This window comes from Watersipora subatra, chromosome 7 (assembly GCF_963576615.1).
Source record: "Watersipora subatra chromosome 7, tzWatSuba1.1, whole genome shotgun sequence".
Taxonomy (NCBI): Eukaryota; Metazoa; Bryozoa; class Gymnolaemata; order Cheilostomatida; family Watersiporidae; genus Watersipora; species Watersipora subatra.
In genome coordinates this window covers 28,334,071-28,353,632 of record NC_088714.1, presented here as the reverse complement: position 1 = coordinate 28,353,632, position 19,562 = coordinate 28,334,071, and the positions used below count along the sequence as shown (strand labels likewise).

General features: G+C 38.1%; 1 protein-coding gene across 1 annotated transcript in view; it reads left to right on the top strand.

Annotated features, from left to right (window-relative positions):
* The window catches only part of LOC137400633 (atlastin-3-like), a 59,650-nt gene extending 41,210 nt beyond the window's left edge, over positions 1-18,440 (top strand). The window contains exons 11-12 of the mRNA XM_068086963.1: positions 4,209-4,367; positions 18,111-18,440. Of these exons, the coding sequence (XP_067943064.1) occupies positions 4,209-4,367; positions 18,111-18,396 (445 nt within the window). The 3' untranslated portion in view covers positions 18,397-18,440. The remainder of the gene's footprint in view (positions 1-4,208; positions 4,368-18,110) is intronic.
* Positions 18,441-19,562: the final 1,122 nt, after the last annotated feature.

Here is a 19,562-nt window from a genome sequence, read left to right as displayed (position 1 = left end):
GCCCAAGCACCTGGAACCTTATTCAGTTGTAGAAGCAAAGCTGGGGTCTAAGCGAGCACTCAAGACTGTGTTGTTAGAAGAGTGCTTGGGCGGGGTCTGAAAAAAAAGTTTTAAAGTGGCCGGGAACCAATATTTAAGGTCGCATGGCTTGCCTTCTTTTGAGTTGAGACGGCAAATCAGAAGTCAGCCCTGACCAATTTAGAAGTGTCTGCAGCCAGTTATGTTCCCTCTTGAGGCAAAAGTGTTGCCGAGCTGATCAGAGCACAAGCTCCGGACTGACTATAGCCTACGTGCTACCTTCTCTCCAGGAGGTTAGGGAACAGTCCAGCTAGTTCTTGCTGAGCACCGATGCACCAGCAACTTGCTGAATAAGGAAGTGTTTAAAAGGCTGCCTCTCAAAGCTCAAGGGACCGATGCGAGAAAAGGGACAACCACAGTCTGATTGACACGATGAGACACAGCTGCTATTGCAGCTGCATTGCACGATTGCTTAATATACAAAATGTAAGGACTGAAGTGCTTTTTTGGCAAGTCACATATCTGAGGGTGCCATCTTGAGGATGCATTTTAGGTCGCTCGTCGGTGTGCTATGTAGTTCCAGCAGCCTGTAGTTTCTGCCGATGAGCAACTGTTGACTTATATGGATAGACAAGGGCGACTGTTGCTCAGCAAGGTACAGATGGTGAGAGACATAGTGGTGCTAGTGGACTCAAATGGCCGTTTTGGGTTGGATCACTACTTGGAAATACTGTCCATTAGAGCTGAGAGCTTGGACCCAGGAGATTTTTGTTGACTATGAGCTGGAACTGGCTCAGGCTAAAGATAAACATAGTTACATAGTGCCTGAGCTTCGCAGACCAACATCTTAAGCTCTGAGCCGACACTATGGGTCGACACTGTGGGACAGCAAATATACGGAGTAGAAAACCACCAGGTAAATGACAAACTGCCTTTCTTTGGCTCAAGTTACATAACCTTTGGTGTGAAAGCATTTGAGGCAAGGATTCATACTCACTTGGATGACCTGTTATGAGCAAGTAAAAAAAATGCACGGGGCGGGGACAAGCTGAGCGGTTAGCAGGGCTACTAATGCACTACCTGAGCACATTAAACACAGAAAAAGATGATGCGAGTTGGATCTCTGAAGTGAAGTACTCTATTCTCTTGAAATGTGGACTTGCCTATACATCAACCTTTCTACTGGCGTAGACCAGAGAGAGAAGCCAAATTATTTTGCTAAGTACAGGAAGGAGCTCCTTAGCAAAAAGATTATTGAGCCAACAGGAAGCACCTGGAGCTCTCTAGTAGTCTTAGCCAGAAAGATAGAAAACGGCAATTTTGCGTCAGCAATCAGTGGCCTAATGCAGTCACAGAGCAAGATGCCTACCCTCCTCTTCATATTGACAGTAGCCTCGATACTCTTTCTGGCAACAATTTTTTCTGTACATTGTATCTGGTCAGTGGCTACTAGCTAGTGTCATTGGATGCTGACTCCCAAGATAAATCAGTGTTTTCACCCAACTGCGGTTTGTGGAAATAGAAGGTTCTGCAATTCGGACTCACTCTCCCGCTAACAATTTTAAAGGGGCTAGTGGAGCTAGCATTGAATGGCCTGCATTGGTGAACGCTGTTGGTTTACCTTAGTTAGTATGATAGTTGCTGCACCAAACTTTGACACACACTTGCACTGGTTAGAAAAGGTATTACATCAATTGAAGGGAGCCGGTCTCAATTTAGGCAAGTGCAGGCTTTTTCTACTGCAATACCTGGGCCAAGTGATCACTGAAGTCTCTGAGAAGTTTAGTGCAGTCCTACAATGACTGATCTTCAGTGTGCTTCGGGAGCTGTGAGATTTTTTAGGCACAGCGTGATGCTACTGTCAGCACACCATGAGCTTCTCTGCTACATCACGTCCTTTGAACAAGCGGCTGGAAAGCGTAAAAGAGACAAATGGGAAGCGAAGCAAACTGCTTTTAAGTCTATGAAAAACTTAATTTTTCTGGCTCCTTTGTGCCTTTCTTCAGAATGGGATACCTCAATCTAAGTCAGCCTTATATCTTAAAAAGGGAATCCAGTAAGTGTAGTAGGGATGGTGCTTTTCTAGGTGCAAGAAGAAGTGAAGAGAGTAGTTGCCTACTTTAGCAAGACCCTAGCAGTCACCAAAAGGAATTACTTTGTCACATGGAGAGAGCTGCTTGCTATAGTCAAGAATGTGAAGCACTTCTGGGCATACCCGTATGACCAGCAGTTTTTTCTCTGGACTGACCATGTTTCACTCCGCTGGCTATGCCAGAAGAGAAAGCCATTCAATCTGGTGGGAAGGTGGTTGAAAGCTTTGGCAGAGTTCCGATATCTACCGAAACACTGGGATAGAACACCACAGGAATTACGATAGTCCAAGCCAACAGACATGTGAAGACTTCCCGCAGTGTGAGCTCATTGAGCTGAGGGATGGCAGAGCAACCCAGGAAGAGCTGGTGATGGAGAATCTTTGTTGAAGAGACTTGATAGATAGATAGATTTCCAACATACGGATTTCCAACAGACAGACTTTGAGAAATATATACATGTATATATTTCTCAAAGTCTGTCCACGTGTTGGAAATCCGTCTGTCGGAAATCCGGCTATAGATCTTAAAATTTTGGAATAAATATTCCAAACCGAAGAGGATTCAATCTCAGACCAAGCCGTTTACTAGTCTGACGCCTTGACCACTAGACTACGGAAGTCGAATCGCTAGCCTGCCAATATAAGTCATTATATCAGAGCAATACCTAACTGCTTTGCGTATGACACGGGTCATAGCATAACGTTACGAGAAACGATTTGCTCACATTATTAAACTGGCTAATAGCAAAACTCTCACTACTTCTCATTGCTTATAAGACAAAAAACTTCTCATGATATGTAGTTTGAAAGTTAGAATGGCAAATGTTGTTATATGTTAAATACAAATCAATTTTCTGTCTAAAGACTCTTCCATTACACGGGCAACGCCGAGTGGCACAGCTAGTATATATATATATATATATATATATAATATAATATATATATAATATAATATATATATATAAATATATATAATATATATAATATATATAATATATATATATAAATATATATATATATATAATATGATATATATATATATATACATACACACACATATATATATATATATATATATATATATATATATATATATATATATATATATATACATACACACATATATATATATATAATATATATGTATTAATATACAGTAAAAAAAATATATATATATTACTGTATAGGTTAATGTTACTTATCTTTCTTCCTGATTGATGTTTTATTTTGGAGTCACGGCATGTCTGTTCCGTGCTGGTGCACTCTTCAGGTGACTTGTCTTAAATGGCTGGTGGGATTGCCTCTCCTGGTGTTGTTGGTGGTGTTTGTAGCTCCGCCTCAAACACGGGGCCTCAAACACGCCTCAAACAATGAGCGTTCACCGTTCACGTTCAACTTCAACGAGTTGAAGTCTACAGCCTGAGGATTGCACTAGCAAGAAACTGCCAGTAGCTGAATAAAGATCAGTAAATTATTTAATTTTTTAATTTATACTCATCTATCCTATATATATATATATATATATACACATAAGTGAAAGCGTAAGATCCGAGCAGAGTGCTTAATAATAAAATCAGAGCGAGTCTGTCTTATTGATTTTATATATATGTATATATATATATATATATATATATATATATATATATATATATATATAATAGATAAGTGGTCAGGCCTACTGCTAACAGCACTCAACGCTCTAAAAAGTGCGGAGTGTTATAACTATTATAACTGTTATATATATATATATATGTATATGTATATATATATGTATATATCAAGTGTTTGAATTGGTTTTTGTCCAGGACATAGTTTGTTTTTAACAGTTTTAAACTTGGATTGCAAGTAAAGGTTATTTGTGTGATATTTTACTCAAAGAGGTATTTTGTATGATAGTTTTGAAATGTGCCATAGAGCCGCCGTGTTTGAGGCGGAGCTACAAACACTACCAGATGCCAAGGTACTTGAACATATTTTATCAGAGTTTATGTTCAGTTAATCGAGTGTCATGAGTGATACATTTTATAAATATTACAGAATTGTATATTAACATTTGCTTTTTAAGTGCTTTCGCCATTTGTGCCATTTGTTTTTTAAGTGAATACCGCAACTTCATAAAGGCCATGTACCAGAAGATTGTGACCATTGTGAAATGTGAATATGAAGCACGAGAAGCTAAGGAAAAGCTACAAGCGAAGGAAAAGTTGGTTGCAGACTCAGAACGCAAATTGACCGAGGCTAACAGAGAATGTGACAGGTTTGTTATTGTGTATTAGAGTTTTATCGTGGGCCTGTTTGAGGCAGACATGTAAAAAGTTTAGCAGCAAAAGTTACCCATCCTTATGGTAACCAATGACAAGTTGGGAGCTATCTGCTTTAACAAGGTGACACATATCTTACCAGCTAGTGGGTAGACGGTTCTACTCAATGGTTTTAAAATATTTTGTTGCAACATCGATTGCTTTTTTAACTGGGATTGCATATTAGATAAAAACGTTTTACTTATATTTTCAACAAATGCAATTGCTAACCTCCTTAGCCTTTCAAATCGAAATAGTTAATTATTTGGGCTTACTGAATAGCCACCTGAGTCAAAAATATCAAGGAATATAAATCAGTGGCAGGATCAACTAATTGCAGAGGTCTTTTGTACAGAAAGAAAAATTCAGATAAGGCACTATGCCGCTGTATTTTTTAACCATTTCTCTATAGTAGCATTTAATTAGAGCTGATGTTCAAATAGAGCGTAGCACAGTATTTTTTGATGAGCTCCTCAGAAATTTTAGGAAAAAATGTAACCAAATTATGGGTAAAGCGATGCTATTCTCACCTATATTTTGCCCTCTTCTTCACGTGGAGTGATAGTAATGCCATCGGCCTCAGCATGCTTGCTAAACATTTTTTGTATATGTCAAAGCTAACCAAATCTTTTGTTTAACCACTTCGTTTTTATCAAAAGAGTTAAATAAAGAGCTACTTTGACTAAGACATATTAGTCACATATAGTTATTATATATTCCGATAGTGTCACCTCAAGGTCTTAGAGAACAAGAATAAATCTTCAGTCAGAAAATGAACTTTGATATGCCATAACTTTTGCTAGTATTACATTGTACAATGTTCCTGAAGAGAGTATTCTCATTGTTCATCAAAACACTTGAGAGTCTTCAGGTAAAATTGTAAACCGAATTATGAATAAATTGGAAAACAACAGATAGTATTTGTGACTTTAGTGAACTTGAATCGGAGGGTAGTCCTGATGATTGTGATAATCTATCTTTTTAGGTAAACCATTACTAAAAGCATGGCAACCACTACAACAACAAAAATTAATTGTTATTGATGTAACTGAGTCATTATTAGTAGGGGAGGGTGAGGTAAACTCCCACCATTTTTGGTTCAAGTCAGTCAACAGCAATTTAAATATAGGAACAACCAGAAACTTTTTTGTAATCAGTAGGCTATTATGTATTATATCTTATTACTAAATATCAATACATGATCAGTAATATTTTTGTGACCTGTCATCTGTTGCAAAAGCCTGTATGCAGATCAATTTATCCGGAGGTGGTATAAGTTGAACCACAGCACGAATTAAATTGAAAATGGGTGTTATACTTACCTCCTAGACCAAAATAAAATAATATATTGAAGCATTGTGTTTTTTGTAGTACGTTTAAAGTATATTTTGATTATTATATGATACTTCTAATGTTAATTATACTATTGATTGTTGAATTTGACGAAAACAAAGTAAGGACAAGCCTTGGTTCAAGGCAGTTCCAACGAATGTCCATTCTTGAGTCTACGCCAAAAGTATAGCCTCCACAACTAGTTAGACCCTATTGCTAGGAATCTATTGCTAGAGCCTATTTCTAGCAATCTAGCTATTGCAAGATTGCTAGAAATCATAATCTTCCTAACACGATCAATGTATATCTGGGTTTTTAATATCCGGCTTTCTGAACTGGTTAGTAATTCCAACTTTTCTTAGACAATCGATATTAAACTCATCCCTCAATATCTCTTCAAGTTAAGCTAGCAGCACTTCGATTTTTTGGTTGTGTATTCTACTAGTACAAACATTCCAACTTCAAGCATTTGTTTTGTGACTGATGATGCTTCATCTTCTGGCTCTTTTTCCTCTTGAATATGGTCACTTGAATGATCGGATAGGATAGGATCATAACCCGAACCACTGTCGGATGATGATGAAGCACTAACTCTTTTTTATGGGCAATAGAAGAGGAGTTATGAGCAACAATCCATTGGAAGCCGTGTTAAGATAACCGTAAGGATGCTATTAAATAATATGGTATAAATCTGCAATTTTATAAGTTGAATTGAAGACACTGTTTCTGAGTCAACTTATAAACTATCAAGTTGCATAATGATAATCTATCAGATGTTGCAAATATATATTCATGAACAAGTGATATAAACGAACCATACTTATACTACGTGCAGATACAAAACTAATTGTTTTTGAAACAAAAATCTTTGAATATTTTGCTTGGATGGCTGCATTCTGATTGTTGCTTTCGACGGAACAAACTTCTTCTGGTTGTCCAATACCTTCCACAATGTCTTCTGACTCTTCTGCACTGCTGAACTAGTTGATATTGGTGTATAAACAATTTTTTGGCACAGCTAAACTTTTGCACGTTGCATTTAGCGCAAATGCAACACGTCACAGTTTGGCTTGGTAAACGTAGCCTTTGGCACAAAACTAGTCGTTAATCTACCATCGTAAATGTAAACCATTTTATATTTATATGTACATCAAAGTATCAAGACAATGTTAAACAAAGAACTACTATTAGTCTGAGACAGTTATTAATTATTTCATGGTGTTGCTTTCAAAGTTTTAACAAAAAAAAACTGAAAGCTTTGGAATTAGACGACGAGAGAATTAGTTGGTATTGACATAAAAAGTTCATTATTAATACAATTTTGTGGAAACTTTTCTACTGATCAATTGATATTATTGGCTAGTAAAGATCAAAGAATATTAACCATTGGAACCCTGACCGTTCTCGCCAATGTGTATAAGCTGTAGCCTTGGGCACTTTGTCCAGCTATCCGAAGTTTTTAAACTTTTAATAAATGAATCTAAATATGCTCATAATACAATGATAGTCGGTAAAACACTAGTTAAATAATTGGGCAATCCACAGAAAGTCTCATCCAACAGAAAAAAACAGTATTGCATCATTATTCAGGCTGAAACTATAGAAGTTTGTATGATTTTTAAAAAACTCTTAAAAACATTTGCAGTAGTATCATATCTATCGATCACATGTTAATCATAATTTCATGACTCAAAATGTGCTGGAAAATTATAATTATTATAATAAAACTCTTCACTTGCATCACAATCATTTATTACTTACCAACGAATGAGTCGTACCGATTTTTTGGTGGTATAATGCTAGTAAAATATTTTATTATAACAAAGGAAGTCGATCAAAATATTTCAAAACTGTTACAAATAGAAGTGAAATTTCTGGTCTAACATCGTGTGCAAGAATTAATTCAATTGATTTAGACTGTTACTTAAAAACAGCTTTTGTAAACAGAGCTATGCGAATGCCAGGTTTTCAGTCGTTAGGATTCTTGATACACCCTACGCAATGCCGGAAAACTGGCCGTTACGGTTCAAAAGTTAAATGGAGGTGCCGTTCAATGAGAGAGTGGCGCTTTTTTTTCAATCCTTCTCTCGGGGTAGCAGTCAAATAGAGGTGGCATTCAAATAGAGGTGTTGTTCAAATAAGGTGACACTCAATTAGAGGTGTTAAGGTAGATATATCCGCCCTATGCAAAACTTGCCTGTTGGAGCATGACAGTGTGGTAGAGTTGGATACACTTTCTTTTGGAGTAGAAGACGAGATAACTAGTGAAGATATGCTGGGGTCATATTGGCTATCAAGTATTCAATCACCTAATGTTTTAAACAGACAAAAAGGGAAAAAGTATGTTACCATCGCAAGCGCTTATGCTTCCACTATGACAAACTCTGACAAGAAAACAAGGAATTCTACAATTGCTTATGGAATACCTTGAAGGTGTCTCCGCTACCAAAAATTTAATTATTGCTGGAGACATGAATGCTAAAGTAGGGGCAAGGTTGAAAGACTGAGTTGGTGTTTTAGGAGCACAAAGTACAGACAAATGCAACTCAAACAATCAAATTTCTCTGAGTAACTGTTCAGATTACGGATTGGTCATCACAAACACTGTTTTTTAGCATAATGAACATAGTCAAACTATTTGAATGCACTACATTCATGATCAAAGTACTGGCACTTTTAGACGACATTATTTAAAGACAATCACATCTAAAGGATGTGTTTGACACCTATCATAAAGCCAGTATTTGTCAGTTTAATAATGTTATATTCAATGTCAACAGTTACTGTATGCATAGGATTTGTGTAAGCGACTGACAAACATAGCTAGGGCAACATAGCTAGCATAGATAATCTTACAATAATAGGATAAGCTGACTCAGCTACTGTAGGGCTGGTAGAGTCATTAGCATTCAGTGTGAGCGCACACTGTGACATCTTCCTCTTTTATTTGTTATTACAATTCAAACTGCTCTAAAATATCACCAGTTAGACACTTATAGAAAAATACCATATCTGCATAACAGTTTAAAATAATAGAAGTTGATTGCAAAAACACAATTGTACAAAAACTGATTTTTGGTAGAAATTGACTCTTAGTCCAAAACCACGCAAAAACAAAACATGAATGACTTTTTAAATAGAAAATCACAAAAATCTGGTGGATGTAGGACAATCTGGTGGACAATCTGGTGGAACAAAATTATTGTCGTTTAGGACAATACTTTGTCCTAATCAAGAGAAGCCTAAAGGTCCAAACACACTAGGCGATTTTATCGCGAGCGTCATGAAAAGGGCGGAGATATCGCTGGCATTTGCATAAACACACTTGAGCAATTCACTAGCAAACAATATAATGAGCACGCTCACAAACTGCCAACAAAATTCTGTATCATTAGTTTCTTCGGAGTTGTTAATAAATTTAGGTAAGTCAATATAGCGCCGTTTAGGTGACAACGTAAACAACTTACGCATTTGTTATTAAACCTATCTCACTTTCACGAATTTCACACTGCCTACACTGCAACAAGACATAAGAAAAAACGATTATTGTATTTTTAACTGTAACATTTTTACGATTTTAATACATATTTTATTTTTTAGTGGTTTTTTATATTTAATATATTAAATATTTACCGTTCTCAAGATGGTCAACCTGCGCAACAATTGACTCCAAATGTTGGTTTTCAACTCAGATTTTTTTGTATTTTTTGTTTGTTATGGTGTACAGGACTGAGAGTGCTATTATTAAATTTTTGAACAGTTCAGTGTTTGTTCTGAAGATGCTTCAATATTAACAAAATAGCAAATTGTCGCCGCTGTACGTTGGTGAACATCGATAAAAAATAATTACCCGCCATAAAATTGCATTCTGGTAAAATCCAACCAATCGAAATGCATCTCGCTAGCAATTAATTTGTGTAGAGAAAGTCTAACGTTATCACTCTGCATGAGCGCACTGAGTGAATTCTAGCGCAGATTAGCGCCACACAGCGCAATATCGCTCTAAATATCGCCTAGTGTGTTTTCACCTTAAACGATTGGGTGGTTTGGACACTCTTCCCGACGTAGTGACAGCTGAGGAAAAGCTTGAACTCATTTGATTAAGATTGGTTGAACCTGTCGATGCAGGAGTGGCAGTGCCGCTCTGGTCAACAGAATTGGGAACAACAGCTAGCTGCCCTTGCTGAGCAGACTGAACCGGAATCAAAGTTGTATCAGAATTAGTGCTTTCAACGAGTCTCTGTTGTTTTTTAATGTTATCATTAATTGAAGTTTTATTATAAGCATGAGAAGATTGGTTAGGTCCCAGAGCCTTAATGTTGTGCTTGAGAACTTTGCCATCCACTAATTTGATGTAGTAACTTTGAGGCGTTTCCGGGTGTTCAACACTAACACCAGCCCAACTTCTATGGCCTAGCTTACACCAAACCTTCATTCCTACGCAACACTCAGTAGGAGGGGTAGCTGTGTTGTTCTGAAATATAGCTTGTGATTATTTCTAACAAAGCGCTTGTGTACTTCTTCTAAATGTAGTCCTTGGGGCTTCAGTTGGTGGGGTAGGCAATGTAGTTGTCCTCTTAAATTTTGAGCCTGTAGCAGTTGGTAGAGTTGGTCACCCAATGGAGTTGACTGTAATGTGGCTAAAACATCACACAATGTCTCACCATATATCAACGCCTTTCTGAGACGGTTTTTGATGGTTTGATTCATGCGTTTGGCCAACCCATTAGAGCGTGAATGACAGGGAGAGGAAGTTATGTGCTTAACGTCATTATCCTCAATGAAGCATTTAAATTCATAAGACTTGAAATATGACGCATAGTCACTCACCAAGGTTTCAGGCCGACCAAAGCCGATGAGCTGCCTTTTTAGTAATTATATGACTTCTAAAGACCGAGAAGTTTTTAATTGATAGCAGGCAGGCCACTTCGAGTATCGATCTACTGTTACCAAATAATCGTTGCCATCCAGGTGGAAAATATCCATACTGACTGCATAGGTTATTCTGGGATAGCATATGGTTCAACAGTATACTGACTGTTCGATCTCATGTGTTCTTGACCAACAGAACACGATTCTACCTAGTCTCTAATCTGACCTAAATAGCCTGGATAATAAACTGCACATTTGGCTCGCTCAGTACATTTACTAACTCCCGTGTGACCAGCATGTATTTGGTCCAACACCGTTTTCCTCATTGCTATAGGAATAACAACCTGGGCCTGGCACAGTAGCAGGTCATTATGAGTTGTGAGATCAGATTTTACATTCCAGTAAGGTTTTAGTGGCTCAAGGCAAGCATGTTTAGTCATTGTCCAACCGTGCTCTATGTATGGCGTGAGTATCTGCATTGTCGGATCTACATGTAGTTTGGTTGCCTGACTCAACTTTTCCTTGAACAGAATTTGTGTGATAATGCCTGTGGTTATTGAATCAATCTGATCATGATCTAGTGCTTCAAGTTTATTAGCCTCAGCATTGTAGCTAAGGAAAAATGTGGGTGACAATGTATCAGCCAAAATTAGGTTTCTACCTGGTTTATGAATTAAAGTGTAATCATATTCTTGATCACGTAGTCTCCTACGCGCATCAATCTAAGGCTAAGATCATTTAAACCCTTTTTCATAATTGCAATTAATGGAAGATGATCAGTTTCTACCATGACATGCTGGCTGTATATGTACTGATGAAACCGCCTCAGACCATATTGAACCGCGAGGTACTCCTTCTCAATTTGTGCATATTTTCTCTGAGTTTTCGTAAGGGAGCAACTGGCATATTCTATTGGTTGGCCTGCATGCATTATTACTGCTCCCATGCCAAACTGACTGGCATCAATTGATAGAGTAACTGGCAACTCCGGATCAAACATTTTTAGTGCTAGGCTAGATGATACGAAGAATTTTTGTTTCTCAAACACCTCAGCTCTTTTGCTCCAGGACCATTCTACACCCTTTTTAGTTACATGTAGCTCGCGCAGTGGGGTGGTAACTTCCGACAAATTCAGACAGAACTTAGCTAGATATGTGGCCATTTCTAAGAGCCTACTGACGTCATCTTTACACTCTAGTTTTGGCATTTTTGTAATTGCTTCCACCCTACCATAGTACCATCACCTATAATGTGACCTAGATATTTCAACTCAGATTGCCTAAAATTGCCTTTTGACTCTTTCAATTTCAGATTATAATCTCTGCATCTCTGCAATACCAACTCTAAGATTTTATTGTGTTTGGCCTCAGTTCCTGCATGAATCAACAAATCATCTACGTACCATTCCACTCCTTTAATGTTTTCAAATAATTCTGACACGGTTCGACAGAATATCTCAGGACTAGAGTATATCCCATAAGGCAATCTAAAAAATCGATATCTACTAAATGGAGTGGCAAATATCATCAACAAACTGCTAGCCTCATCTAATTCAATCTGCAAAAATTCTGAGGTTGCATCTAACATAGTGAATACTCGAGACTTTGAAGGTTTAGCGAATATTTCGCTAGCTGTTGGGAATGCAAAATGTTCATGTTTTAGATTTTTATTTAACTGTGTAGGGTATAGAAAAATCCTGAGTGACCCGTCAGGTTTCAGTATGTTTACTTTAGGGTGCACCCAGTCAGTTGCCTGTCTTACTCTAGCTATTGTGCCCTCACTTTCCATATCTTGTAACGTGAACTTTAGTTTATCTCTTAGTCTAACTGGGTCCCTCCTAGCACTTTGTATAATAGGCTGAGTGTTCTCTTTTAGCTGCAAAGCATGCTTACATGGCAACCTGCCAAGACCATTGAACACATCAGGGAATTGTTTAGCTACCCTATCTGTAACGTAATCAGCCCAATCAACCAACCCAACCTCAATGCAACTGGGCAGCCCCAATAAAGTTGCCATGTTTGTATCAGTTTTTATGACTATATACTCCACTGTATGATACTTATTACATACATCCAACAGTAACATAACCTTGCCTAATACATCAAGTGCATGTTCACTAAAAGAGACTAACGATCTAGCGTGCTTGACAATTGCCACCTGACTATTTACGCTGTTTAGTACAGTCTGTGAAAGTACATTACATGATGCTCCCGTATCCACTTTTAATCGAAATGGTTTACTATTGCACTTAGCGTTGATTGTCCATTTTCTTACATCATTGATGGCGAATGCAATGTCTCCGGTATTAACGTTGTTAGGTTCCGATTCCTCATTGGCAGTGTTGTTACTGTCATCTCCTGGAGACAAGCATGCAGTGGAAAAGTGATTTTTACGGCAACATTTCTTGCACACCTTTCCGTAAGCCGGGCACCTCCCTCGTTGATGTTCTATAGCACAGTATTTACAGTTCTTTATTATTCGTAATAGTCCAGTTCTATATTGTTTATCCGATTGTGGGTTTGGGCTTTTGCTCTGTGACAATGATACTTTCTGTTGTAGAGGTACGACAGTTTGTATGGCATTAACACCATCTTTCGGGTGGTTCATTTCTCTGAAGTATTGCGCTGTAGCCTCTTTACGTTGGCATACTGAGATAACCTCCTGTAATGTAGGATTGCCCGGCAAGTTGAATACATGCTCACGAACTGACTTAGACGATATATCTGCTACGATTCTGTCCACTAGCGCTTTGTCTTTCTCATCAGCATAGAATTCGCAAATTGTGATGAGATCTCTCAGCGCTGTCACAAAGATTTCAAAGGGCTCACCTTGCTTCTGAACTCTGCTGTGAAATTTGAATCGCTCAAAGACTGTCTTTACTTGAGGATTTAAGTGTTGAGTAAATGCTTTCTTTACTTCTGCAATGTATTTTCGGTCCGCTATGTTCAGTGTCCGAAATATGTCTTGGTCTTGTGCGCCAAGTTGTGTCAATAAAGTCGCAACTTGTATCTCTCCATCATTTTTAGTCTTTTCTGTCGCTATCATGTAAAAATCATATGGCTCGAGCCATGCTTTTCAACCTCTACTAGTGTCGCTTGGGTTGTCTGTAGAATTTACAAAACTTTTCGGCGGTTTCAACCCTCCTGCCATGCTTCCTTTTCGCTCTCCTCAAAAATCCTGTCCTGACACCATATCATAAAGCCAGTATTTGTCAGTTTAATAATGTTATATTCAATGTCAACTGTATGCATAGGATGTGTGTAAGCGACTGACAAACATAGCTAGCGCAAACACAGATAGCATAGGTAATCTTATTATAATAGGATAAACTGACTCAGCTACTGTAGGGCCGGTAGAGTCATTAGCATTCAGTGTGAGCACACACTGTGACAACACCAAAATCATGGGACGTTCTGATTGTGTCACAGACCATATCGTGATGCTTGCAAAGCTTGTGTTCAATGTGCAACCCCAAAAAAAGCAAATGATAGTCAATGTCCAAATCAAATGTGAACAAATTAAAAAACTGTGATTGTTGTCAAGATTCTCAGAAAAGATGGATGATAACAAAAAATTACACTTGTGGTGAAAAAAATCAATTTAAAAAGAGATGAGTGATGTTGATGTGATGTTAGAGCCATGTGATGCTGCTTAGCTTTTCCTTATGCTCTTGCTGAATCAATGACTTTTCTGACAGCTTTTCTATTCACTATTTTTCTGATGAAATAGAATCGGTTGCTATTCTGCGATTCAAACTGAACACACATCGAGACTTTTAAAATTTTAGCTGTAGTAACTCGACATAGCCTACTCAGTCTAGGGGCCACCACCATGTCCTGCACTATCTGCACTTTGCTCAGCAGCAGCCGCCACTTGTGTCTGTCTGTACAGGTCAGGGGTGACCATCTACGGGTTGTTGGAACTCCATAGCGCACCGGTGTGCAACCAAAAAGGGCATCCCTAAGATAGCATCTTCACTAATGTGGCTGACAGCAAAGACATCCTCAGCCTTTACATCACGGAGCCGTATAAGCAGACGCACGACTCCGTCAAATGACATTTGGGTCTCAGCAGCCATGAGACCAAGACTGTCACTTGCCTTGAATTAGTACCTCGCTTTGAGGGAGCTTGTCAAACGCTTTCTGGCTCGCCAAGTTGGTGGTACATCCAATGTTGATCCGGAACTGGCTGGGTTACCCATCTAGTTTCTCGGGAAGCAAGTATCTTACAGATTTAGGCTAGTTCACAGCCTGTGCTCTGATCAGTTCTATACCACCCTTGCCTTGCAAAGCAAGATTCTTGGAATTTCCTGAATTTGCCCAGGCAGCATTCTGAAATGTCTTCCAAGTTCAAATGGACTGGGGCATAAGGCAAGTCATCCCTGCCGTTTTTCAAGTAGACTTCCAACTATGCACCTGTCAGGTCCTTTTAGCTATCTCTTGAGCTTCCTCCTGCAACACAGCTTGGTGTGGCTTGATTTGATTTGGATCATGTTTTCATGTTGGTGCTGTTCTGTAAGCAACTGGGCTCTAGCTCCTTTAGGTCCTTGTAAAAATTCTGAAGAGCTACAGCCGTAGTTTTTGTTACTAGCTAGTGTAGTAGGGATAAAACTCCCCCTTCGTGTCACTTTACTGTTCTTTGGGCTATTCGACCATCTTTGACCAGCAGATCCGAGTGCCAAATGCAGGGGTGAGATTCAGTTGAGGCTCTAGTGCAACCAGTAGTTGGCACTATTGTTGCAACCGTTTGCCGTTTCCACGGCTTTGTATCTCCAACTAGGGCAGTCGTTATGGACATGTTCCTGTCCTATGCACCTCCAGCATTGCAGGCCTGTCTTTCTGTAATGTACCTGCTGAGGCTGCTTCATCAGCTACTGCACGAGTAGTCCCTGACGAAGCCAACGACTGACGTTCTTCAGGCTTAACCTGGAGAAACTCTGTTCTTGCTTGAACCGCGTCTATCACCGTAAGAGTCGGCACCATCAACAGATAGCACCATTTTTCTGAGTGGTCCATGATGCAGTGAAACAACTCTTTGGCTATGTCTGGCCTATAGTGCACAGGCAATTCTCCGTAAAACACTCAAACGCTCTATTTGGCAGACGTACTCCTGGAAAGAAGTGGTCATGGCTTTCTTCGGGGTGATCAGTTTACATCGAACCTGCCTAAAAAAAAGTCAAACTGTGTTTGCAGCGCATCGAGGATGGCCTCTACTCTGTTGGCTTGTCTACAGTTCTCTGCCACCTCTCACAGAGCTTCTTGGAGATGGTGTAGGCTGGCAGCTTTTGTTCAGCCATTTGTATTGCCACCTCCTGTAATCAGCTGATGAAATACTTTACGTCTCCCAATTCAGAGTACCCACGTGATTTAAACTGGTGAGCCGGGGCCCGGGGCACCATTATTATCTTTATTAGTACCTCGGCAAGATAGTCAGTACCTCAATCCATGCTCTGAGTGTGTCTGGTAGTCATTCTGTGCCAATTCTCATTAGAGTACCTTGCAGATTTTTGGAGACAATCTGCCCTTTGGGCAGCTATGGCTCTCCAGGATCATCAGCTGGTATCGCCTCAGAGCACTCCTTACTATTATTTGGATAGCCTCTGTTTCAGCAGCTCTTTGCTTAAAACCACTAGGATAGCTTCGGTGAAAGCATCTGGAGGCCTGCCACTTTTTGTGAACCTAATAGCACTGCTGCCAACAGTGTGAAAGAAACTGGCGTTTCCTTTACTGCTTCACAAGAATCAAAACCACTGAGTGCAAGGAAAAAAGAAATATATATTTGACAATATACATGTATATATAATAACTCTTTCATTACGGCGCTAAATTTGTTATTCTGATCAAATTCATTCAAACGAATTTTCGAAAAAATTGATATACTTCTAGTATTTAAGCAATATCTCGAGAATCAATGCAGAAATTGTTTTACTGTAAAATTCATCTTTTTTTGATCAAAATTTTTTACAACATAATTAATAAGTTGTTTAGTGAATCCCACTCGCAAAGTTTCTGACGCTTTCTTTGCATTGATCGAATGCGGTGAATTTTTTATTGTCATGACAATAACGATTTAGTGTTCCCATTTTGAAAAACAATTATAATTGGAATTGCTGAGCCAAAAGATTTTTGATTGGTTGTATCTAATTGAAAACAGGGCTGTTATGTTAGAGACAAAATTTGATTGGTGTAGCTAATGTTTAGGTTTCGAAATGAAAAGAAAAGTGAAACCCTATTTAATAAGCCAATTCATCGGTTTACGGTCTGTACTTCTATTACCGCGATAGCCGATACATGGCTTACGGTAGCGAAAGAGATAAGCATATAACCTATTCAATGCATACGCATACACTGAACAGCATGTAAGAAACGGCCAGGAATCACTGTTTTCCTTAGCTCATTTGAGCTTTATTTACTCTTTCGTCTTTGGCTGGCTCCGTCCCATCGGTATATCGGTAGCGTGTCAGTCTTGGCGGCTGACCAGAAGTCTCACCGGCAGCTGTGTTATCTGCTAAGCTGGGGCTTGGCTCTGTCGTAATGTCAGCCTTGAGGTTAGCTAGGCTCCGGCCCTGGCCTCGGCAATCTTCCGCCACATATTGTAAAAAGCTTTTGAAGCTCCAGACGGATATGGTGAAAGTTTATTTTCTCTCTGAACAACAGATCTTTTAGGTCTCCTTTTCCCATCTCATTCTTGCACATTTGGAACATAATTTTGACATTGAACTGATATTCATGACAGGTTTTGATGAATACTGAATTACTGGATTGTAGGAAAATGCAAGATGACTCCATTTATCAATAGGTTTATTCCTTTTTTTTCTGAATTATTTCATGTTTTCTGCAAGCATTTACTGTTAATTTCAGATCATTCTAACCATTCATCATAACTTAATATTGTCTGGTGAGTTAAACCTTTAAATTTCCTTTAGCCTTACTGACCTTTGAGGTTTATTTTCAGTTGGTGGATTTACTTTATGCTTATACTGTAACATTACTCATTTTCTCAATACAAAATATGTAGTACAATATCGTTAATTGAACTAAACCACCTGTTAAACCATTTAGTAGACATCATTGTGAAAAAAGATTCAGGATCTGTAGGTTTTTTCCCTGCAATTTTACTAGTTATGCAGTCAACTTAAAGAAATAGTTAAACTGTCTAATAGCTTATTTGTTTGAAAAGAAAACTAAAACAATTCATCCATTAACCGGCCAACACTTGGCAGACAACAAAAAACTGGTCTTGGAGATTAGCGCCATTGAGTTCTAGAATGAAATGTGTAACTAGGGTCTAATTTCTGTTTTCCATCTGTAAATACTAAAATCAAAAAATTATAGAAAATTGAACTTTACTATCACTGCCATACATCTTTAAATGATATGAAAACGTCTGCTGTTTACTTGAAAACTATTAAAGCCCTACATTTCTGAATTAACAACAGCTTTATCATCGTCATAGGCTACATAGTATCAAATAAATTAAACATTCTTTGCTTCCAGAGCGACAGCAGAAAAACACAATCTGGCAAGGCAAATGTGTAAATTACAAGGTACCGTTGAGACTCTGCAACAACAGAAACGTCAGCAAGAACTAAATCAGGTAAATAAACAACTTAAAGAGGCAGAAGAAACTGCCAGAAAAGCAAAGCAAGCACGAGAAGAAGCACAAGCCAAGTTGATGAAGGAAAAAGCTGCTCAGGAAAAAGCTAAAAAAGAAGCAGAACGCGCAGAAGCTGAAAAAGAAAAAGCAGAAAAATCAGAAAGCAAATGTTGTTCTATAATGTAAAGTTTTTGTTATTACATCCATAATAAACACTTGAATACGAAATAAAAAACAAAGAGAAACATTTCAAACGAATAAATTTTTTCAAGCTTTTTAGAAGTAGGTACTGGTTACCTTATATGATTTTCTAATTAAGCTATTACATAACATAATATTTCTTATCTTACTTTGTTAGACAGGAACAGAAGTGATTGATCAAATAAAATATCGTAAACCATATCATGTATCATCTCATTTTAGTAGATGGAAAGATGGAGTCAGGATTTGAAACATTGATGACAGACAAGTTGAAAAAATAGTAAACTGCAGGGTCAGCACAACAACAACTGCTACAAAATAGCGCATGGAACACTGCTATACATCAAGAAGCAATCAGACATGAGAATTGTCAAACCACAGTTGATAAGATGGTAATATCTGGGACATGAGTAGATTTGGAAGTTGTGTGACAGTTATAATGAATAACTTATAAATGAAAAACTGCATAAAGTTCTGAATCATGATTATTATTGATCATCACTACAGCATATAAAAAGATTAGCTGGCTACAGCAATTAACAATAGATATTCAGCAAAGCAAATGACTTTGCAGAGTTTCAGGCACAATCAGAGGTATGTTACCAATTTTTAAGGAGCCAGCCAGATTTAAAACCTGCCGAAGTATTGTAGCAGTCAGCATACACCAGATCAGCAACCAACCTTCAGCGAGACGAATATTTACAATACTCTTTTTAGTATATTACAGATATTGGCATATAGCTTAAAAAACCACTTCATTATAGACAATGTCGTGTTGTACAGCAGCCAAAAAATCGAACATAATTATTTTTGAATTCAGATATTGTATTTTACGAGAAAAGATAGCCAAAATGGCTGTGAAAACAATGGCATAGAATAAACTGGTTTTTGCTTTGTGTAAGTTGATTAACTAAAAGCGTGTTAGAATGAGGATTACAGGAAAAATAATTTCGCAATGTTACTATTTATAGTTTTTGAGTTATGGCCAGTTTTGTAGATTTTGTTGCTAGACTTGAATAATTTTACATGTTTGTCTTGGAATCCCAATATTAGTGAGAAATGTCAGCTGACCACAATGCTCTTATAATAAATATTACACTAGGAATGATGCAAGAACCACTAGCAAAACTCAACCAACAAACGAAATTTGG